The sequence below is a fragment of the Ahaetulla prasina genome, chromosome 1 (assembly GCF_028640845.1).
Source record: "Ahaetulla prasina isolate Xishuangbanna chromosome 1, ASM2864084v1, whole genome shotgun sequence".
In the NCBI taxonomy this organism is placed as follows: Eukaryota; Metazoa; Chordata; class Lepidosauria; order Squamata; family Colubridae; genus Ahaetulla; species Ahaetulla prasina.
The window spans coordinates 306,732,056-306,756,025 of NC_080539.1; the positions used below are offsets into that span (position 1 = coordinate 306,732,056).

Genomic DNA, 23,970 nt, shown 5'->3' on the forward strand with positions numbered 1-23,970 from the left:
AGCTAGGGTTTGCATACACTTAAAGGAGTTCAGAAAAGAAAAAAGATCAGTTTGAATGGCAACAGCCAAAGTCTCCCATGGTCAAATGAAGCAGGGCATTCTTGACAACACTTGAAAGTGCAGCATCAACAAGATCACAGCTTTACAATATTTCTTTCTTAGTGCCAAATAAAGGACCAATTTGTGTAAGCATTTTGTAATACAGTGGTAAGTGACTCACTCACGTGGCATTTCTTGTATTTCTTTAACTATCCTCCTCCTGATACAACAGCATTAAAATGGAAACGTTCAAATACTTCCTCCTTTTCCCAGAGTAACAATTGGCGTGTTTCATTTTAAGGCCAGTAGTTGTAATGCTCCTCTATATTGAACAGCAACTGCATTTTGAAAAATAGCCATTAAATGGACGAGATTCTAGTATAGATACTGTCTTTGCTAAAACATCTGCTTAGAGGTCGTCCTGTACTTCTAGACTAGGAGAGATATTGAGGATTCTGGCCTTATCAGGGCCAAGCTTGTGAAGCAAGATGAAGGGAAACAAAATACTAACGAAATGTCGTGCTGACTGAATGCAAATTAAAGAAGCAGAATATTGAAAACAGTTTTTCTTCAATAGCCCTGTGTTGGTTATAGCATTTAATGGCCATTTTAGGGATTTGAAAAGATGTGCAATAATATACACCCGAGAACCAAAATCAGCTTGCTAAACTCATCTATAACTAAGAAAGAAAAAGAGGGGGAAATATTGAGTAAAGTCTATTATTTTCATTAAAATATTCTTTTGTGTTCAAAAAGCCCAATCCCATTTTGAATTTTAAAGCAAGATTTTCTCAAGTCTCCTCACTTCTCCTTTCAATTTTCCTTCTTCATGTGCTTTTATTTATTAATTTCTATATCTATCCTTTGCAGAATCACAAGCTACGAGAAGTTTTCAAATTGGATTTTCCAAAGAGCAACTTTCTTCGCAAGATATTGACTGTGGTTTCTGGTCCTGATATGGTGGACCTCACATTTCACAATTTTGTTTCTTATAAACAAAATGTTGGAAAGGTATTAGAAAATAAAATAAAGTTCCAGATGTTAATGCAAGCAAAACCTAACCAAAATATCCACACAGTGCCATATGTGAGAGAACGGTTGTCATTCTGTTTCAAGTGCTGGCATTAGAGATGGCGGACACTGGTTTTGAACCAGCTTGGACATTAGGTTTTTGGAGTCTTTTTATATATGTATGTCTTTCCTCTCTAAAGTATTTCACAGAATATATCCATGTACAAAATGGAATGATATGTGATTGTATTAAAAGCTAAATAAACATAATATCAGTGTGATTTTGTGCTTATGCTAGGCCTGATTATTTTCATATTCAAAGCCCCACTCAGTTATGAGTTCCCTTCATGGCCTTGAAATATTTGTGATGTTTTAGCCCAAACCCACCTCACAGAACTGTGATGTAAACAAAAGATGGCAGGAAGAACCAAGTATATTGGACTAAACTATCTTCAAGAAAACTTGGAATTTATATTTATTGAGCTTCTATTTAATTTTGTTGTATGAAGTGCAATGACAATAAACTAAGCTAAACTAAGCTAAGCTAAGCTAAACTAAACTAAGCTAAGCTAAGCTGAGCTAAGCTAAACTAATTTAATTTGACAATTGCCTAAGTATGAGTATCAAAGTGATCAGAAAGATGTCAATTGCTTCCACTTAGTTTAAATACATAGAAAGTAAAAGTCAATGATTCAAAAAAGTGGCGTAGATTAGAATCTTGTCTTTAGAAAAGATAGCCATAATAGAAAATGAGCATTTATTCCAGGTCGAAATACTGCCTGGCACAGCCACTCATATGCTGAAATGTAGATGTTACACTTCACAAGTTTTGGATTTTCAGCTTATACCCTTGGCTTTATTTTTCAGAACTGGGCAGATGATATCATGGACTTCATTAGGAACCCCTTTATATACAATGCTTCCCGTTACACTTTCCTGGATAAAATGTGAGTAGTTATTTTCAAAGTTTGTATTTCCAAGTATTTCTTGACAGTTCTAGTAATATAGTATGGTGGCTGAATGATGTTGAAAGCTGGTTAAAAACACTGGTGTGTAATGTTGTCTTAGGAGGTCCATACATATGTTGTCCATACACTTCCCCTCCCTTCAAGAGACAAATAACAACAGTCAAATATGGGCAAGACATTCTCTTCATGTGGTAGCTGATGAAAATCCAGTCCTAGTGGTACATGACAAACTTCTTCTAAAACTAAAATCCTACAGCATCTCCGGACCCCTCCATAATTGAATAACAGCATTCCTGTCAGACAACAAGTAGTCAAAATAGGCAGTGCCTTATCAAATCCTTCTCCTGTTAATAGCGGTGTCCCCCAAGGCAGCGTTTTAGGACCAACACTCTTCATATTATACATTAACGACCTCTATGACCATATTATAAGTCTTACATATTATAAGTCTTACACATTGGAAAAAAGAATCAGAACACTAAATACAAGTTTGATGGACATTACCTTGTTGATGACCCTCACCCCGTTAAAGACCTTGGAGTTTTCATATCAACTGATCTAAGTGCCAAAGCCCACTGCAACTACATTGCAAAAAAGGCTTTAAGAGTTGTAAACCTAATATCACGTAGCTTCTTCTCCAGAAACACTATACTACTAACCAGAGCATATAAAATATTTGCTAGACCAATTCTTGAATACAGCTCACCTGTCTGGAACCCACACTTCATTTCTGACATAAATACAATTGAGCGTGTCCAGAAATATTTTACAAGAAGAGTTCTCCAACAAAATACCTTATTTACAACAAAATACCTTATGCCACCAGACTTGAAATCCTGGGTTTAGAAAATTTAGAACTCCGCCGCCTTCGACATGACCTGAGTTTAACTCATAGAATCATCTGTTACAATGTCCTTCCTATTGAAGAGTACTTCAGCTTCAATTGCAACAATACACAATAGATTTAAGCTTAATCTGAACCGTTCCAATCTTGATTGCAGAAAATATGACTTCAGTAACAGAGTTGTTAATGCCTGGAATGCACTACCAGACTCTGTAGTCTCTTCCCAAAATCCCCAAAGCTTTAACCAAAGACTATCTACTATTTATCTCACCCCATTCCTAAGAGGTCTGTAAGGGGCGTGCATAAGAGCACCAGCGTGCCTACTGTTCCTGTCCTAATGTTCCCTTTGATTGTATCCAATTCGTATAGTTATTTCATGCTTATGCTTATATATCGTATAGTTATTTCATGCTTATATATACTGTTGTGACAAATAAATAAATAAAATAAATAAAAATAGTGGCATCAACTCATTGAAATTCATCTTATTGACCATTTGGGACCATAGGAGAAAGAAACAAGGGACTTCCTCTTTATTTCTTTGCTGGTCCCTGCTCTTCTTTCCTAAAATATTCCCTTCCTTCTTTTTGTATTCCTCCTGTGAAAACCTAGAGATTCAGACTTGATACTACTATAGATAACTTTAATTGCCTTTTTGGATCTTAAAGCTTCTATTTCAGATACAGGCTTGATTTAACAGGCTTGATTCTAGTCACACAGGCTCCAGGCTCCAGGCTCCAATTCCTGAGGGAATCAAACCAGGGTTACCTCAGTTGTTTTTTCCTACAATGGCTACCTTCCTTCATTTTTTTTGGTCCCACAACTTTGTAAATATCACCCTAATACTAATTAAAATGTATCTGTTCTGCCCTTTCCTGCAGTCTGGTGAAACTGAAGCTGCAGCTGAATGCTGAGGGGAAAATTCCTGTCAAGAAGTGAGTATGGTGTTCATAATGCTTTGGTCAGTGATGCATTCATCATTCTGATAGGGCCCTGGGTCATGGCAATAGCATAGCCTCCCATTGGGATTTGGGCAAAGATGTGACCAGCTAACCTCTATTCCCAGCGTATATTTATTTATTTAGTATTCCATTTTTCAGATGGAATGGCACAATCCTACAAAATACAATGGAATGTACAGGACTGTAGCACAAGGGGAGTGTTCCATCTTAGCAGTTTGATAACATACATTTATACACTGTCATTGACAACAAAGTATCACTGATGTATCATATTTGTGACAGAGGTTTAAATGCATTACTTCCTTGGCAACCTTATGCAAAGAGTAGGCCTTATCTTGTACCTTTGCTTTAGGAAGAATGAGCGATTATGCGTGCGCTCATGCTCTTTCTATTTTCATTGAAAAGGCTGATTCGTCAACAAACCTCCTTCTTCCTGCCAATGGTTTACAAATTAAAGCAGGTCAGAGCTGAAATGTGGCATGGTTCATAGGGGATATTCCTTCTTGGAAATATAATTGTGAAATGTTTAATGAGAAATCAATTTTTGATCTGGTTAGCCTAAAGAGCTAAAAGCATCTTATAAGTACATAGGCCATCTGCTGCCTCATATGTTGGTTCAGTGGTCCCTAGAATTATCCAAAAATCGTGTCTGCAACATTTGAGAGAAAGTCACTGAAAAACAAAAGTTTTGATTTCTTGATATCTTTGTAAAAAAAAATGTGTTGGATATTTCAGAAATCCATCCTCTCAAACAAAACCCCCATTCAGCTTCAGAAACACAGAAGTTTCAGTTCTGTTCACTGGGAATGTGACTTCTCTGCCTAATACAAACCTTAGACACTGAAAGTTTGGAGTTTTGAATTCTACTCTGACATAATATTCTGCTTCAGTAGAGTTTGTTTACTTTAGTATTATAACGGTTATTCTTTATCGGCAGTCTTCCCACTAGAACAGGGATGTCCAAACTTGGCTCCTTGAAGAGTGGTGGACTTCAACTCCTAGAATTCCCCAGCCAGCATGAGCTATAATTATGAGCAAGTTGCTGGCTGGGGAATTCTGGGAGTTGAAGTCCACCACTCTTCAAGGGGCCAAGTTTGGACATCCCTGCACTAGAACATTGTAGTTATCCACTAGTGGCTCTGTCTCTCTTTAATTTATCATCCCTTTCTTTTTCAGTATTTTTCAAATGTTTCCTGCGGACAGAAAAAGGGTAGAAGCAGCATTAAGTGCCTGTCATCTTCCACAGGGGAAGGTCAGTAATTTTTTTTTACATGTATATACTCCAGAACTCCTAAACAGAATTAGAATTTAATCCTGAACAAAGTATGTAAATTATGTAATAAACACAGATTTCCATAGACTGTTCATCAAAGTTCTTGAGCAAATGGTTTTGATCCTCCAGTCCAAAACTTTGCTATGTTGAACAGCTGCATCTGAACAAGGGATTCTGTGCAGCTTGTCTGACAGGTCAGGAAATAAATGGGTAGAAACAGTCTGTATGAGATCACTGAGACTACTGAATTCAGTGAATATACCCTTGTGCTCCTATAAGAATGTGCATATTTTATTTAGCCTTAATACTTGAATAAAGTGATTGCTGGTAAATGTATTCTTATTGGTTGGTATCAAGAGTAAGGCATTTGATACAATCCCATACATTGAAAATAAAGAGAGGAAGACTGTTTAAAGAACATTTAAACAAATAGAGAATTGGAATCTATTGCCAATCTACCAATATCCTAGAGAAATAACTGTACGGGGCAGTCATTGTTTAGGAACTGCCTTGGACAGCAAAAATTCACAGTTAATGGCAATGATAAAAAAAACTAACTTTGCAACTAATGCCCACATTTACGATCTTTGCAGCATCTCCATCATGTGTTTGCCATTACACATTTAGTTAGTTTGTCAACTTTGAACCGAACCTGGCAGCAGCCATTTTTCTATTCCTCAGTTGCCACACAGAGGGGGAAGGGGGGAAGGAGGATGGAACACGTTACTAGATGCAACAGAGAGCTTTCTTGTGAGAACCAAGGTCATCTCTACTGGCAATGGATAAGGTTGGAGGGAAGGAGCTCCTGGAGAGCCCGCCAATTGACCTAATTGGCCAGTATTACCTGTGACACTTAAGAATGGGGTTTCCTATTGTTAATTATGCTGAAACCATAGGAAAGATTTAGAGTTGGTTTTCCTTTAGAGCTATGCTGATATGATGTACTCAATAAAGAAGATCTTTGAGGAGGATTCTAGTCTCAGAGTTCCAATTTGCTTAGGTTCATTAGTCGGAAACTTGACATAGTACATATTGCCCTGTGTAAAATCATAAGCACAGTTATAGTCATAAGATTTTTCACTTTGTAATCATTTTGTACCACTCTTCCCCAACCTAGTTGTGTTGGACTGCATCATCACAAATTCTTGAATTGTGGCTAATAATTTTGGGAATCCCCAAATTTTTAGAAAACACCAGGTTACAAAAATTTGGTTATACAGTATGTAATGCCCTTGCATGCAGCCACCATCTTTACCCTCTAAAAAACTCACAAGCAGGTTTGCACTATCTCCACAAGCGTTGTCACTACTGCCATTCTTGCAATGCTCAGTACTTCTCATAAGCTCAGGTGTGGGAAGAGGAGGGTGAGCCAAGCAACCAGGATAAACTGCAAATTCTCACTGGTGGAAAAGAATTTGCTTCCCATTTGCAGTATTTCCTGCTGTGCCAGAATTAAATCGTAAGCTAATCATCTCAGTTAGAGAAGTGTTGCAGCAACACATTGAGGTAAAGGAATCACAGCAGCATGGCACTTTAACAAACACTACAGCTGGGGAGGCCCATAAATCTACTATAGCTACATCATCCGTTCTTAAGGGAAAACTGAAATTCTTGCTAAATGTATTTTTCTATTTCATATGCAGCTTTTCTTTGTTCTATGACATACAACAATCTCTTTGTCGTATTTAGGCCCAGGGGAAAGAATTCATGTTATAACTCAGAATATATTGCTAAATCTTATCGTGAGCTGCTCTTTCATTTCCAGAATGATGGTATCAACCCAGAAGACTTTCCTGAAAAAGTGTATAAAACATTCCTGATGAACCTGTGTCCTCGGCCAGATATTGATGAAATATTTACCTCACAGTAAGCTTTAATAGTGTAAGAGATACTATGTAGGTAAAGGGAGTCTGGGTGAATCCAATGAAATCTAGCACAGTTCTCATCCTTCAGCATTTCTTATGCTTTGTGTTTGGTTGGATTCATATGAGTCTTTTGGGATTCTGTATTTGCATTCTGTGTCATCCAGAATTGCAGGCTAACTCTGCCCACTACCTGGAGTTTGATCCTAATAGGTCTCAAGGTTATCTCAGTCTTCCATCCTTCAGAAATTGGGACTTGGATTGCTAGGGGCAATATGCTGACATTGTAAACCACTCAAAGAATGCTGTAAAACACAGTGGGTCAGTATATGTGCTATTGCTATTAGTATATCTTATTACATACTATTTTCTCTACAAAGGGAATTCTTTATGGGTGTTAGTTGCTCATTTGTTCAGTATGCAAATGTTTGGGAAATTTTTAGGATGATAAAGGAAGCACTTTGGATTGAGCTTTATTTTTGCACCAATTGTTTCATGTCTGAATCTGCAGTACAGAAAAAGATAAAGCTGGAACAAGCTTGTTCAATACTAAATACAAATTGAAAGTTGCCTTGCTTCTAAGGGGGGCTTTTCCAGGGACCTCTAAAGACACTATTCTTCATTGTTTCTCCTTAGCCATTCAAAAGCCAAGCCATACATGACAAAAGATCACTTGACAAAATTTATCAACAAGAAACAGCGAAATTCCCACCTCAATGACACGCTTTTCCCTCCTGCCAAGCCAGATAGAGTACAGGGTCTCATAGAAAAATATGAGCCCAGTGGGATGAATATTCAAAGAGGTGAGTCTTTTCCATTAGAATGAGGTTTTGTCATGATCCCAAGCCTATAGCGACAACAGTACACACTGTCCAGTTCTTATGTGGATGTGAACAGGATAGGAACCATAAAGCAGTAGTAAATGTGTTCATGTATGCTTCTTTGAATATCTATAGACATCAGTGGTGGGTTTCAAATTTTTTTACTACTGGTTCTGTGGGTGTGGCTTTGCGGGAGTGGCTTGGTGGGCGTGGCAGGGGAAGGATACTGTAAAATCTCCATTCCCACCCCACTCCAGGGGAAGGTTACTGCAAAATCCCCATTTCCTCCCAATCAGCTGGGACTTGGGAGGCAGAGAATAGATGGGGGTGGGGCCAGTCAAAATTTCTGCTACCAGTTCTCCGAACCACTCAAAATTTCCACTACCGGTTCTCCAGAACTGGTCAGAACCTGCTGAAACCCACCTCTGATACACATGTACGTACTGTACACACAGAAATATTTGGCAGTTTGGTAATATATTTATTTATTTTTTATTTATTTTTCATGTTTATATACCGCCCTATCTCCCTAAGGACTCAGGGCGGTTCACAGGCAGTTAAAATACATATAAATACAGATTAAAACGACAATTAAAAAACTTATTCTATAGCCAAATCATTAAAACCAGTATAAATAGTAAAAACCCCTTAAAACCAGTTACTTTAAAATCTAATCCAGTCCCGCGCAGATGAATAAGTGTGTTTTAAGCTCGCGACGAAAGGTTCGGAGGTCCAGAAGTTGACGAAGTCCTGGAGGGAGTTCGTTCCAGAGGTGGGAGCCCCACAGAAGCCCCTTCCCCTGGGTGCCGCCAGACGGCACTGCCTAGCTGACGGCACCCTGAGGAGTCCCTCTCTGTGAGAGCGCACGGGTCGGTGAGAGGTATTTGGTAGCAGTAGGCGGTCCCGTAAATAACCCGGCCCTATGCCATGGAGCGCTTTAAAGATTGTCACCAGCACCTTGAAGCGCACCCGGAAGGCCACAGGTAGCCAGTGCAGTCTGCGCAGGATAGGTGTCACACGGGAGCCACGAGGGGCTCCCTCTATCCCCCCCCCAGCCGCATTCTGGACTAACTGAAGCCTCCGGATGCCCCTCAAGGGGAGCCCCATGTAGAGAGCATTGCAGTAATCCAGGCGAGACGTCACGAGGGCGTGAGTGACCGTGCATAAGGCATCCCGGTCTAGAAAGGGGCGCAACTGGCGCACCAGGCGAACCTGGTGGAAAGCTCTCCTGGAGACGGCCGTCAAATGGTCTTCAAAAGACAGCCGTCCATCCAGGAGAACGCCCAGATTGCGCACCCTCTCCATCGGGGCCAGTGACTCGCCCCCAACAGTCAGCCGAGGACTCAGCTGACTGTACCGGGATGCCGGCATCCACAGCCACTCTGTCTTGGAAGGATTGAGCTTGAGCCTGTTTCTCCCCATCCAGACCCGTACGGCTTCCAAACACCGGGACAGCACTTCGATAGCTTCATTGGGGTGGCCCGGTGTGGAAAAGTACAGCTGGGTGTCATCAGCGTACAGCTGGTACCTCACACCGAAGCCACTGATGATCTCACCCAGCGGCTTCATATAGATGTTGAACAGAAGGGGCGAGAGAATCGACCCCTGCGGCACCCCACAAGTGAGGCGCCTCGGGGCCGACCTCTGCCCCCCTGTCAACACCGTCTGCGACCGGTCGGAGAGATAGGAGGAGAACCACCGATAAACGGTGCCTCCCACTCCCAATCCCTCCAACCGGCGCAGCAGGATACCATGGTCGATGGTATCGAAAGCCGCTGAGAGGTCTAATAGGACCAGGACAGAGGAACAACCCCTATCCCTGGCCCTCCAGAGATCATCCACCAACGCGACCAAAGCCGTCTCCGTGCTGTAGCCGGGCCGGAAACCGGACTGGAACGGGTCTAGATAGACAGTTTCATCCAGGTGCAGGGGAAACTGATATGCCACCATACTCTCTACAACCTTCGCGCGGCGGGTTGGAGACGGGACGATAATTACCTAAGACAGCCGGGTCCAGGGAGGGCTTCTTGAGGAGGGGCCTCACCACCGCCTCTTTCAAGGCGGCCGGAAAGACTCCCTCCAACAAGGAGGCACTCGTAATCGCCTGGAGCCAGCCTCGTGTCACCTCCTGAGTGGCCAGCACCAGCCAGGAGGGGCACGGGTCCAGTAAACACGTGGTGGCATTCAGCCTACCCAACAACCTGTCCATGTCCTCGGGAGCCACAGGGTCAAACTCATCCCAGAAAATATCACCAAGACCACCCTCAGACGCCTCATCTGAATCGCCGCAATTTTGGTCTAGACCGTCTCGAAGCTGAACGATTTCAGCTGAATATATTGCTAAATTGCCTCCCTAATATCAATAGAATATCTGTAAAACCTATAAAAGAACAGGACAGTGTTGAGAGTCTTGTGAACACCTCAGGGTTTCTGAGAGTTTTGTGAATACTTCAGACTATGCCATCAAAAACCAGCTGGCCTTTTCTTCATTAGCAGTCCTCTTCTCCCAGAAAAAAAATATACGGTAGTCCTAACACTGTGGAATGCTTCCTTATAGCCTTTTTCTCTCTTTGTCAGCCAACAAAAATTGGGTGAATTTTGGCTAAACAAAGAATCTCCAGCAGATGGGATGGAATTAGGAATAAAAGTTATGAAATAATCATAACTCACAACAATCATATCTCTATTGCCTTTGGTTTTAAGTCAGAATAAAGTACCGGGGGGTGGGGGAGGGCAGTTGGAGCATCCAACTCAGGGATAAGGCACCTAGTTTCCTCCAGAACAGCAAAGCTGGCTGGGGAATTCTGGGAGTTGAAGTCCTCCAGGCTTAAAGTTGCCATGGTTGGAGACCCCTGCTGCAGAAGATTTATTCTCTAACTCCCACAATTTTTTATCATTGGCAGTCTTGGCTGAGGCTAATGGGAATAGATATCCAGAACATTTGGATTTGTTGGAGGGCAGCAAAATACCTATCCCTGATTCAAAGTCTTCTTCTTCAAGGTCTTGAATTCCACTCCCAGTCACAATACAACTGTTTGCTTCTGCAGGGCAGCTGTCTCCTGAGGGAATGGTTTGGTTCCTGTGTGGTCCTGAAAACAGCATCGTATCTCAGGACAAACTGTTGCTGTACCAAGATATGAACCAGCCACTCTCCCACTATTTCATCAACTCATCCCACAACACTTACCTAACAGGTATGGTGATACCTGCCAAGATGCACTCATTTTTCCCCAGTTAGGATCATTTTCTCCAAGTTGTCAACTTTTATACTGGTATGTGTTCAAGATTACAATTCCCCACATTTCCTGGTTCTGCCAGTTCAAAAAAGATTAGGTAACAAGTGCTATGAAAGATAATCATCCAAGATCTAGCCATTGATGATCAAAGAAAATAGGCAAAATAGATCACAATCATAACACAGGGCAGATGCCTATAAGCCTATTGGGTGCTTATAATTTACACATCACCTAATGTATTTGCCTCCTGAACAATCATTTTCATTGTCTTCTGTATTAAACATACATACACAGAGCAACTTTACATCCACACACTCACTCATACTCACATTTACATACTGGTATCCACTTTCCAATTGTTGCCTTTCCTATCTTTTAATTGTTTCTTTCTTTCTTTCTTTTTTGGTAATTTTTACCGATTATTGTTTTATGGTTCTATTAATATTTTATGCACATGCCTTTTAAAAAAAACCAGCTGGACAGTTTTCTGGAATCTCATCTCCTGAAATGTATCGCCAAACTCTCTTGGCTGGTTGTCGCTGTGTGGAACTTGATTGCTGGAAGGGACGTCCTCCAGATGAGGAACCAATCATCACCCACGGGTACACTATGACAACTGAAATACTGTTGAAGGTACACATTTGCTGGTGATTTTTTTCTATTTGTTTTCTTTGAGCCCATATAGTTCCATCTGACAAACTGCTACCCCATTCCAAATTAAAGATAGAAAATCCTTATACCAGGATAACTTACAATCCACAGTCACACTGTCTTGCCAGAATTGAATGTAACTATTCATCCCCATCCAGATCTTCACATCCTCCAGGCACTGGAACATGATCTTAATAGCATTACTTAGCTCAGGATCAAGATGTACAACTGGTATTATCAGCATACCCATGTTGCTACATCCCACATTGGAGGATGACCTACATCCCACATTGGAGGATGACCTCTTTCATGTAACTATTAAAGAGGAAAGAAAGGAGTTTCAAACCCTGAGGCATCCCACAGGTAAGGGGCTGAAGGATTAGCCTCTCCTCATTTCCACTTATATCGATTGGAACCAACTTCAGAGAAGGGAAGAAAACAACCTTGACACTGTGTCTCTGTAGTATTTTCTAGCCTGAAACCCAACTAGGAAGGGTCCAGATATCCTTTCTCCAGCCACTACAGCTGAGCCACTTCCTCAACAACTCTCCCCCCCCCCAAAGGAAGGGAGATAGGACAAAAATTGTCCAGAAGTGTTGGGTCCAGATATAGCATTTTTAGGAGGGAGTCTACCACCATCTCTTTCATGGCAGGCAGAACCATTTCTTCATATAAAAAAGCATTTGCTACCACCTGAACCCATCCACAGGTAACATCTCAAATATTAATCAACTAGGAAGGTCATAGATCTAATAAATTGGTGGCATGGTTGATAGAACTAAGGGTCCCATCTATTGCCTCAGGAACTGCAGGAAACGGAGAAAGAGTCAGTCAATTCCCTCAGACCTGCTCAGTTAGAATCCAAGTGGCTCCAAGAGATTTTTGAGCAGCAGCAGCAGGCAGGGCTTGGAGCTTCTGAGGAATCCCATGATTTTAAGTGAAGCATCCAAAGACAGCAATTGCTCCTTAACTTAACAGTATAAAAGCTCCACGTCTGTTAAATATTCCTCATAGGACTTGTTTTCCATATTCCTGTGTATCTTTGTTGTCTTCCTCTGGACCTATTTCTATTTAGTTATACTGATCTTAAAAAACTGGAATACAGAAGTTGTACCTAGAATTGGGGAAGGAGATCATGCTAAATACAATCCCAAGATGGTTTGTGTTTAGCATGTCATTAATTACAACCTCAAGAACCATATATATATATATGTTCTGATTTAACTACTACAAAATCAGGTACCCCCTATTCTAAACATAGATTTAGTTCATTCACCTTATGTTGGTTTTTAATCATAATCAATATTTCATGTATTAGTTTATTTTTTTGGCCTAAATGAGTTTAAAAGACCTTAAAGATTCCCATTACTTTCTGTGTTCTGCACAGCAATGCTTTGACATTACTGCAATCAAATCACATAAGACATAGCAATTCTAATATAGGTGCCTAAGATCTATATATTGCATCAGTGATGCATGCATAATAAATGATAGACTTAAATATATATTTAAATGATCAGAATCCTATTCTTTCTTACTACCCTTTCAAGTACTTAAACATTTTCTTTTGTCCCAAAAATTCAGAAAGGAAGTCACTCAGTAGGTCCCAACCTTCAGCTGTAGTTTAAGCAGCAGGGAAAAGAATAAACGGACCCTTTAAATGATTACCTTGGCAGTAGTTTTTGGTGTTAACAATTTTACATTCTCCATTTTATGACATTACAATTACCATGACACAGCACCACGCAATCTATAGAGCAAATAAAAGCTATTGTGCTCAAGGGGAGCTATAATTATAGGGAATGACTGCTCTGCACCACAACAATGAAACTTGAAAAAGAATTAGAGGGTGAACACAGCATGTACTTTTCATTATAGCTTATATAACATTTGGACATTCCCCTCTCCTCTTTCTCCCTGCCTAGTTTCCCTCTCCAAAATAACTTGTGGGTTGAAAGAGGTGGTTCTCTCCTGATTTGAACCTACATCAGTTTTCTTTGAAATCAGATCATATCAAGAGGCAGGACCCGTCTCCCGCTCTCCAATCCATGAACAACTGCTTGTTCGATTAAAAGTTGTTCTGCAAAAGACAATCTAAAGTTATAGGCCATTCAGTAGAGTTGACTCTTGGTGGTTTTATGAGCTGAAGTTCACTATTTTAACCTCTCTGGCTTGGATCTCATTTTTGAGCTTGTTATGTGCTAATAAAATTCATTTGGTATTACAGTAGCTGTAGAATGAGGCTCAGTTTAACCACAGAAGATAAATGTCGGGCCGGGATAGCTCAGGCTGTTAAGAAGCCTGTTATTAGAACACAGTAGCCTGCAATTACTGCAGGTTCAAGCCCGGCCCAAGGTTGACTCAGCCTTCCATCCTTTATAAGGTAGGTAAAATGAGGACCCAGATTGTTGGGGGGGCAATAAGTTGACTTTGTAAAAAATATACAAATAGAATGAAGACTATGCCTTATACACTGTAAGCCGCCCTGAGTCTTCAGAGAAGGGCGGGATATAAATGTAAACAACAACAAAAAAATGTCCTATTTAAAATGATGTCAATCAATGGCTGGAGCAACAGATAATTACATACCCTGTTTCCCCGAAAATAAGACATCCCTGATAATAAACCCAAGCAGGCTTTTGAGCACATGCGCTAAAATAAGCCTCCCCCCGAAAATAAGCCCTCCCTGAAAAAATTTAAACGCAGAGCTGGAAATCAGGTAAGATGGCACGAGGAGCCTCATCTTTCTCCACATGCCCCCAAATAATAAGACTCCCCAAAAATAAGGCCAAGCGCTTATTTTGGGGTTCAAAAAAATATAAGACAGGATCTTATTTTCGGGGAAACACGGTAGAAAGAAGTATTATCAAGAACTATCAGTTACAATTTTGGAGTACAGAAAATAAATAAAGCGGGTTCACAAATGTATTGTTTATTTATTTATTTATTTATTTATCAAGTTTATATAGCCACCCATTTCACAAAAAATGACTTTGGGGGGCATACAGCAATGCGATAAAACACATTGTTAAAAAAAACAAACCAGATATAAATTCCAGAAAAAAAAACTTATAATGCTGTTTCACAATGCATGATTGTCCAAAGAAAGTGAATGGTGGAACAAGCAAAAATCTCATTCATAAACTTTATTCAATATATATTCAATTTATACAATATAAAGCACTGCTGGGATTCAGCCGATTCTCTCCGGATCGCGTGAACTGGTAGTGGCAACTGCAGGAGGCTCCACCCACCTGCCCTGATGTAATGTGCGACTACTGCGCACGCACAGAAAGCTGTGTGCATGTGCAGAGGTGATGCATGCGCTCACATTTGCGAACTGGTAGGGAAGGTAAGTGAATCCCACCTCTGATATACAGAGATAGGGGGTGCGGTGGCTCAGTGGTTAAAGAAACAGAGCTTCTCAGCTGGAAAGCTAACAGCCTAAATTTGAGACCCAAGCATCAGATGACAGGGTGAGCTCTCATTACTTACTCCAATTCCTGCCAACCTAGCAGTTTGAAAGTATGCAAATGCGAGTAGATAAATAGGTACCACTTCAATGGGAAGGCAACAGTGTTCCTTCATACTGGCCACATGATCATGGAAATGTCCTTAGACAACACTGCCTCCCTCGGCTAAGAAACAGAGATGAGCACCGCCCCCTAAGTGTCAAACATGACAGGACAGGGAAACCTTAACCTTTACAATACAAAGACAGACCAAGATAACTTTAAAGACAGGTCAAACATATTAACAGAGGATAAGACAATTACTGTAGCTGTTTATTATGATGCTTCTTCCAAACAAGGCTTTTTAATTTCAGTCTGGGATAACTGGGGAGCAGCAGTTCAGTTCCTGACCTTCTTATGCACTGTTTTTATGAGGCTATTGTAACTTTGAGCTGTTGTTAAGTGAACTGTTGTAAGTGAGTGGTGGAACGAGCAAAGCGGAGGCTGGTCTTGATGTCTCCATCTGAGATGAGTTCGATTCTGTGACTCCTGAGGACATGGACAGGATACTGGGGGGGCTAAATGCGACCACATGTTTATTGGACCCGTGTCCCTCCTGGTTGGTGCTGGCCACCCGGGAGGTTACACGTGGCTGGCTTCAGGGAATTGTTAACGCTTCTTTGATGGAGAGTGTCTTCCCTTCTGCCTTGAAAGAGGCGGTGGTGAGGCCCCTCCTCAAGAAGCCCTCCCTGGATCCAGCCATTTTATCGAATTATCGTCCTGTTTCCAACCTTCGCTTCACGGTGAAGGTTGTTGAGAGTGTGGTCGCACGACAGTTCCCTCAGTACCTGGATGAAACTGTCTATCTAGACCCGTTCCAGTCCGGCTTCCGGCCCGGTTACAGTACAGAGACGGCCTTGGTCGCGTTGGTTGATGATCTCTGGAGGGCTCGGGACAGGGGTTGTTCCTCTGTCCTAGTCCTATTAGATCTCTCGGCGGCTTTCGATACCATCGACCATGGTATCCTGCTGCGATGGCTCGGGGGGCTGGGAGTGAGAGGCACCGTTTATCGGTGGTTCTCCTCCTATCTCTCCGACCGGTCACAGACGGTGTTGGCAGGAGGCAAACTCCTCCTATGTGGGGTGCCGCAGGGGTCGGTCTTCTCCACCTCTTCTGTTCAACATCTATATGAAGCCGCTGGGTGAGATCATCCGTGGCTTTGGGGTGCGATGTCATCTGTACGCTGACGACACCCAGCTGTACATATCCACCCCAGGCCACCCCAACGAGGCCGTTGACGTCATGTCCTGGTGTCTGGAAGCCGTACGGGTCTGGATGGGGAGGAACAGACTTTGGCTCAATCCCTCGAAGACCGAGTAGCTGTGGATGCCGGCTTCCCGGTACAGCCAGCTTACTCCATTGCTGACTGTTGGGGGCGAGTCGTTGGCCCCCACGGAGAGGGTACGCAACTTAGGCGTCCTCCTGGATGCACAGCTGTCTTTTGAAGATCATCTGACGGCCGTCGCCAGGGGGGCTTTTTATCAGGTCCGCTTGATCCGCCAGTAGCGTCCCTTTCTGGACCGGGTTGTGCTGCGCACAGTCACCCATGCCCTCGTCACATCTCGCCTGGACTACTGCAATGCTCTCTACATGGGGGTCCCCTTGAAGAGCACCCGGAAGCTCCAATTGGTCCAGAATGCGGCCGCGCGGAGGGAGCACCTTGTGGCTCCCATATAACACCTATCCTGCGCGGGCTGCACTGGCTCCCGGTGGTCTTTCGGGTGCAATTCAAGGTGTTGATTACCATTTTTAAAATGCTCCATGGCTTAGGACCGGGCTATTTACGGGACCGCCTACTGCCACAAACAACCTCCCACCGACCTGTGCGCTCCCACAGGGAGGGCCTCCTTGGGGTACCGTCGGTGAAACAATGTCGTCTGGCAACCCCCAGGGGTAGGGCCTTCTCTGTGGTGGCTCCTGCCCTCTGGAACAAGCTGCCTCCGGGGCTTCGACAACTCCCTGACCTTCGGACTTTCTGCTGTGAACTGAAGACTCTTTTATTCCGTCAAGCTGGGCTAGCCTGTTTAAGTAATTTTAAATGGGGTTTTAGTTTTTATATTACTTAGTTTTTAATTTTGGCCACTATTTATATAAATTTTAGTTTTGTTTTTATTGTATATTTATTGTATCTTTTAAATTGGCTGTTAACCGTCCTAAGTCCTTCGGGAGAAGGGCGGTATACAAATGCAATAAATAAATAAATAAATAAATAAATAAGTGGAAGATTACCATACAGGTTGAATGAACAAGGAAAGAATATATAGCTTTGTCCCACTTCTTGGCCAACCTGGGTCCAGTTTGTCATGTTCCATCCAAATTGTGACTTTCTATCCCGTCCTATTCTCATAAGGACAATGAGATGTTATGGGTTCCCCCTTTGCCTAAGGATACAGTTTACAAATTCCAGATTAGCAAAAGGCAATAACCTTTTAGTGCAAAGATTTTATTAATGATCAACTTTTTAAAAGGATGCCTCTCCTCCAGTGGTGGGATTCTCCCAGTTTAACAACTGATTCGGTGATCGCATGATTTGTGCATGCGTGGGTGCTTTGCGCAGGCCTGCGCCTGATGCGCGCTGTGCGCACGTGCACAATTTGAAGAAAACTTCACTTCCGGGTTTCTTCGGAGGTGTAACACAGCTGATTTGCGCATTAATCCGCTCTGCCGCCTGAATCAGCTGAGAAGATAAAGGTAGGAAAATAGAGTGGGCAGGCGGGTGGGCCCATCTGATCGTCGGGGCTAACTGGTTCACTCCCAGCTATTCGTCAGAGCTACTGGTTTGCCCGAACCGGTCCAAACTGGTAGAATTCCAGCCCTGCTCTCCTCCCACATTCTATCTCTTTTCTAAGAGCTATGTTCATTCATTTTATGCACGTGTATCTTGCCACAAATAAGGGTAGTTTGATTATTCTTCTATCCAATGAAAAGGACAGTTGCCTGTGCTACGGTTAGCCAACCAATATTTCCTCCCCCCCGCCACCCCTTTATCAAACACAAAGGCAGTTGTATGTAGGTTTAGCTGATCAGCTAAATTTTTTCACAGTTTTTCTTTTTGAAAATAACCTTTGATGAACTTCAGGGGGTGAAAAATTGGTATTGCAAACATCCTTTCCTTTGCTGCAATTTCTGAATTCTACACCATGGCTAAATCTGTAGATCTATAGACTTGGTTAGGGCTGTTAGTTTTAACAATAAATTTGATCTCAGTGAACTCAGTCATCCTAGTGTTTAATTTGGGGTAAGAAATGGGTCATTATAAAATGCAAGTAAATTGCAATGGCAGTTGCATCTTAAATTAGACAGAGATTTAATCAGGCTAAAGTTAGAAGAGTTGAATTGCAATTTCGGTCTATAAAATTAGAAAAGGACCCAGGCGCAATTGCTCATTTTAAAATTGCTTATCTCTGTATTTCAGTATATTTATGCATTTCAAAATAATTCAGAATATTACAAAGTAATTGCCAGTGGGTTTTATCAGGCATCAGTTTATAAATGACTGTTCACATGGTATTAGAAACTCTGAGATCATTGTACAGTAGTGCACTGATAATTCTCACACAATACCGATTTGGGTCCCAGTTATGTATGTGAAGGTTTTCCCCCAGACATGAGTAATTTGTGGTTTTCCAGATATTGCTCAACTAAAATTCTCCTCAGAACCACCCAGCACACCAATTATGAGAGATGTTCATCAGCATTTGAATCATGTAGGTTTCCTTAAGCAAACACTCCATTACATTCATGAAAAGTAGATTTCTCTCCCTCGCTCACATTCTCCCTCTTTGTCTCATTCCAGGATGCCATTGAGGCTATTGCAGAAAGTGCTTTTAAAACCTCTCCCTACCCAGTAATCCTGTCTTTTGAGAACCATGTGGATTTGTGAGTATTAGGATCTTACTCTGTGGTAAAGAATTGAAAATGTGTTTTGATAAAGTAGAAGTGGGGAGGAGTGTATTCAGTCAGGATAAATTAATTCTTGCTGCAATATTTACTGGCAACTTTCTAGGGAAACAAAATTAATGGTGGCCTACTCTTTAAAATTTAAAAAATGGACGTGGTGGCTCAGTGGGTAAGACGCTATCGAAAGGTCACCAGTTCAGCTGTTCGAATCCCTAGTGCCACATAATGTGGTGAGCTCCCATTACCATTGCCAACCTAGCAGTTCGAAAGCATGTAAAAAATGCAAGTAGAAAAATAGGTGGGAAGGTAACAGCGTTCCGTGCACCTTTGGCACTTAGTCATGCTGGCCACATGACCACAGAGACGTCTTCAGACAGCGCTGGCTCTTCGGCTTTGAAACTGAGTCGTTCCCTAGAGTCGGGAACGACTAGCACATATGTGCAAGGGGAACCTTTACTGTTACTTTTTAAAGTAAAACAACGCCATGCAAAATTCCAGTTAATTACATGAGAAAGCAATTGTATACGCATTTGCCATGCTAGTTTTCAGCCAAGAAACATCTTTTGTCCAGCGCTGGGTTTTCTTCTGAAATTGTTCTTTCAGTTTGGTACTCAAACAGCTCTTGAAAGGCTAAGCAGGATTCACAATCAGGAGATGGTAAAAGTTGACACCTACGTTTTCCTTTTCAAAGCTTATTTATAAGTTAAAAGGAAATTCTCATCCAATCTTCCCATCCATATGCATTGAAACAATTATTCCTAGATTTCCTAGAAAATGCATTGAATAAAATGGACCTGGGAAATGTATTCCATCCGAATAAATGTGGAACGCAGCAGTGTGATAGTTAAATTACTTAATAATTAAGAAAGAAAGAAAAAAATCTTAAATTAGCTCTAAATAATTTCAAGGGAATTTTTAAAACAACTACCATGCAATAGCAAGCATGTGACATTGTAGAGAAGAGATGCAGACCAAAGTTTAGGAAAAAAACAAACATTTTCTGGGATAGTAAATTTAAATCAGTCTTGCACATGCTAGAATATAAAGAGAGAGTAAAACAGGTGAAGCATGGATGATGCTAAGTTCAGTTTTTTCTTAATTTATTCCTTTCCTGTGCTTTCTTTTAGGCCTAAGCAGCAGGCAAAGATGGCTGACTACTGCAGAACCATCTTTGGGGACATGTTGCTGACTGAACCTCTGGAAAAATATCTAGTAAGTGAATAAGAAAATTACCGGTAAATAGTTAAGTAGTTATTGGATGCACTTGTTCTGACCATCTGCATTCTGTGTTAATGTGAGGATTATATGAATGTTAACATGGTCCATTTCTTTCTTTGGTAGCTAAAACCAGGAGTTCCATTGCCAAGTCCTCAGGATCTCATGGGGAAGATCTTGATTAAGAATAAGAAGAACCAATTTATGCCTGGGGAGAACCAAGATGCTCTGAAGAAGAGGAAGAGTTTGGAGGATGAAGTCGCAGACCAACCCATACCTATAGAAAAGGATAGCACAGGTATCATATCATACAGCAGCCTTTCCAAACTTGGCTTCCTCCAATTGTGTTAGGACTACATTTTCCACAAATTCAAGACAATTCTAACAAGTGAAATTAATGGGGGAAGCCAGATTCACTTAATGATCACATGATTTGATTAACAACTGAAGTGATTTGCTTAACTCTTGTGGCAAAAAAAATCATAAAACGGGGCAAAACCCACTTAACAAGTGCTTTGCTTAGCAATGGAAATCTTGGCATCAATTGTAGTTGTAAGTGAAGGACTACTTGTGGTGATTCAGGATTATCTAAGAGACCATATAAACAGCATCATGGTTGTATATTTTTTTTAAAAAGGTCCTAGAGAACATGTATAAAGGAGAACAGAGCTGCATAAAAGTCTGATTCTGTTTAACAAAATGAAAGACTAATGATAGAACTATATAAAGATGATATAAAGCTTCAAGATGTACTTAACACTTTCATCTCATTTCCCTGCACAATAATAATTTTGCTGGGTAATTTGGACTGAGATAGTGACTGTCCCAAAGTCATCCAATGAGCCTATGTTTCAAAGAGCAACAACTACTTTTGCATTTGTTGCTAAAGAAATAAAATCTGAATTCATGTCCCCACAAAACCATGTAAATTAAAAACAATGATAGGGGCTCAATAACCACTGGTAATTATTTTCTTATATATTACAGATCCCTATAAGATAAAGGAGCTACAGTGGTATATATCCAAACTAACCTTCTTAATTTGCTCTGAGTTAACATTTTTTATGACCTGCCTCCATTAACTATTAGTATGTTGTAGTTCACACAGTCAACAACATGTGCCTGGGTGAGTGTGCTTCTAAAGCTCTAGAATAGATAGTTGGATGGAGAAAAGCAGAAAATATCAGTCTGGAGGAATGAGATTAGATAAGAACTTTCATAAAGTTACTGTTTTTATTTTCAAATTGTCAGTCAAGCCAGTTGAGGAGGGTGAAAAAGTTCCTGAAGCAGAGAGAAATTTGGAAAACCTAAATGAGGAAGAGATTAAAAAGCTACAGTCTGATGAGGTATGATTTATCACTTTGTGTATCTAGCCTAAATATATGTATTTATTCCAAGGCCTTAGTTTAGTGATCTCTTGTACAGTAATATCTATTCCTAGGACATTGTCATGCTCTTAACCAGATGGAATAGTTGGGCCTCATACTTTTCTTCTCTTAATGGAAGATGATCAGAGGACCTCATAAAAAGTAGAAAAACTACCTTTTTAATGAAATAATTAAGCATTGTGATTTTCTGCTAAGCTCTGTGAACCTTTTAACAGAATAACAGAGTTGGAAGAGACCTTGGAGGTCTTCAAATCCAACCCCCTGCTCAAGCAAGAGACCATATCCTATATCATTCCAGACAAGTGCAGGTCCAGACTCTTCTTAAAAGCCTCCAGTGATGGAGCACCCACAACTTCTGGAGGCAAGCCATTCCACTGGTTAAGTGTTTTCATTGTTAGAAAATTTCTCCTTAGTTCTAGGTTGCTTCTCTTCTTGATCAGTTTCCATCCATTGTTTCTTATCTTGCCTTCCGGAGCTTTGGAAAATAGGTTGACCCCCTCTTCTGTGTGGCAGTCCCTCAAATATTGGAGCACTGCTATCATGTACCCCTAATCCTTTTTTTCACTAGACTCATGATTACATGTTTTTGTGCACTTTATGTGTTTATCATATAGCATGACTACAGTATTGGTATACTTTGCACAGATTATTTTATCTTGGTGTTGATGATGTTATTACTTTCCACCTTCATCCTTTGTATGATTCTCTCAAGAAATGTAACAGAATAGTTCATTCTGCAATATTGAAATGTCCCTTGGAGTCATCTGCCCTATCATAAAAGATTAGCCCTTCAAATGTTTTGTGTCTCCTCCTGAATTCTGACAGAGCATGACTTTTGGGATTATTTTAATAATGACAATGTAGGCTAAACATTTTAATAAATAAATGAAATTCCTTGAATTCCTTGAATAATTCTGACACAGCCATGGGGGAAGCCTGTAAAGTTTGCATTGTCTTCAACTCAGTTGTTTTACCACATAGCTGCTAAACTCTGCCTTCTCTGGTGTGTGTCAGTAATACCAATCAGCTATTCTTGCCCAATAAGCTAGGAAAGGGCAAGAGAAAAATCAATTAACTCTCTAGACAGAATCATGAATAGGGCTATGCTGATCCCTCTTTTGAATATTCTAGTCCTAATTTTACAAGAAAAACTTTGCCTAAACTGATGACTTTCCAGGTAGGTTGGAACTACTTCAGAAGACTGAATGAAGGATATGTAAATAGATGCATATCTGTGCTTCCCCAGTTAACTGGAGCAGAGGTCTCCAACCTTGGCAACTTTAAGCCTGGCAGACTTCAACTCCCAGAATCCCCCAGCCAGCAAAAAAAAAAAAAGTTGGCTGGGGAATTCTGGGAGTTGAAGTCCACCAGGTTTAAAGTTGCCAAGGTTGGAGACCTCTGAACTGGAGAGCCCATTCTGAAAGATTCAGGTCTACAGGGTATATCATATTCATTGGTTGTCCTTTATTGTTCTTCTGAATTCTATTTAGTACTTTTTGATGCTTATTTTGCACACCACTGGAGTTTGCATCACAACAATTTGCTCTGTAACACTCCAAATTCTGTTTAGGGAACTGCAGGTTTGGAAGTGACTGCCTATGAAGAAATGTCCAGTCTGGTGAATTACATTCAACCCATCAAATTTGAGAGTTTTGAAATTTCAGCACGTAAGAATGATTTGTTCTCTCCTCTTAAGGAAAACATTTTCATATGGTAAAAGCAAGCCTCAAATATATTTGCACTGAAAATGGTGTATTTATTAACTGTGTAAATGTCATTGTTTAACACTGTTCTATGTGCTTTAGGACTTATATATGGAGGTGGGGCTGAGATAGTAGTGAACAAAGCCCTGTTTCTAGTGACAATATGATACAGGGAATTACAGTTAAGGGAAATGTATTGCATCCCTAGATCAATTATATGTTTCAGTGATTCTCTAAGTGAGCAGAAGTTGACCCTGCTTCTACATAGTGCAAAATTAAATATGAAATTTACCTCCTTGTGGACTTTTTGTGCATCACTAATTCACTGAGAGCTAAAAAGGAGAAAAATGTGTAAATAGCCCTGTATCATGATCTGCATTTAGATTATATTTGCCAAAGTTTATCAAAAACGTTCTCTAATTTGGGCCAAATATTGAATGAGAATTTATGAAAGTGATGAAAACCCAAAGAAACTGCAGACTTTGTCCCTTCTCTTTGTTTCACGCTAGAATAAAGGATAGATAATAAATAATAATGAAACTGAGATAAAGAATTCAAAGAAATTATTTTCTATAAAAGATATTC

The 23,970-nt window shown here is 40.9% G+C and overlaps 1 protein-coding gene across 1 annotated transcript in view; it reads left to right on the plus strand.

The window, feature by feature from the left end:
- The window catches only part of PLCB2 (phospholipase C beta 2), a 65,969-nt gene that overhangs the window by 16,566 nt on the left and 25,433 nt on the right, over nucleotides 1-23,970 (plus strand). The window contains exons 4-16 of the mRNA XM_058162109.1: nucleotides 910-1,050; nucleotides 1,918-1,997; nucleotides 3,744-3,797; nucleotides 5,001-5,076; nucleotides 6,863-6,963; nucleotides 7,596-7,762; nucleotides 10,828-10,974; nucleotides 11,492-11,649; nucleotides 18,976-19,058; nucleotides 20,207-20,291; nucleotides 20,421-20,592; nucleotides 21,546-21,640; nucleotides 23,253-23,349. Of these exons, the coding sequence (XP_058018092.1) occupies nucleotides 910-1,050; nucleotides 1,918-1,997; nucleotides 3,744-3,797; nucleotides 5,001-5,076; nucleotides 6,863-6,963; nucleotides 7,596-7,762; nucleotides 10,828-10,974; nucleotides 11,492-11,649; nucleotides 18,976-19,058; nucleotides 20,207-20,291; nucleotides 20,421-20,592; nucleotides 21,546-21,640; nucleotides 23,253-23,349 (1,456 nt within the window). The remainder of the gene's footprint in view (nucleotides 1-909; nucleotides 1,051-1,917; nucleotides 1,998-3,743; nucleotides 3,798-5,000; nucleotides 5,077-6,862; nucleotides 6,964-7,595; nucleotides 7,763-10,827; nucleotides 10,975-11,491; nucleotides 11,650-18,975; nucleotides 19,059-20,206; nucleotides 20,292-20,420; nucleotides 20,593-21,545; nucleotides 21,641-23,252; nucleotides 23,350-23,970) is intronic.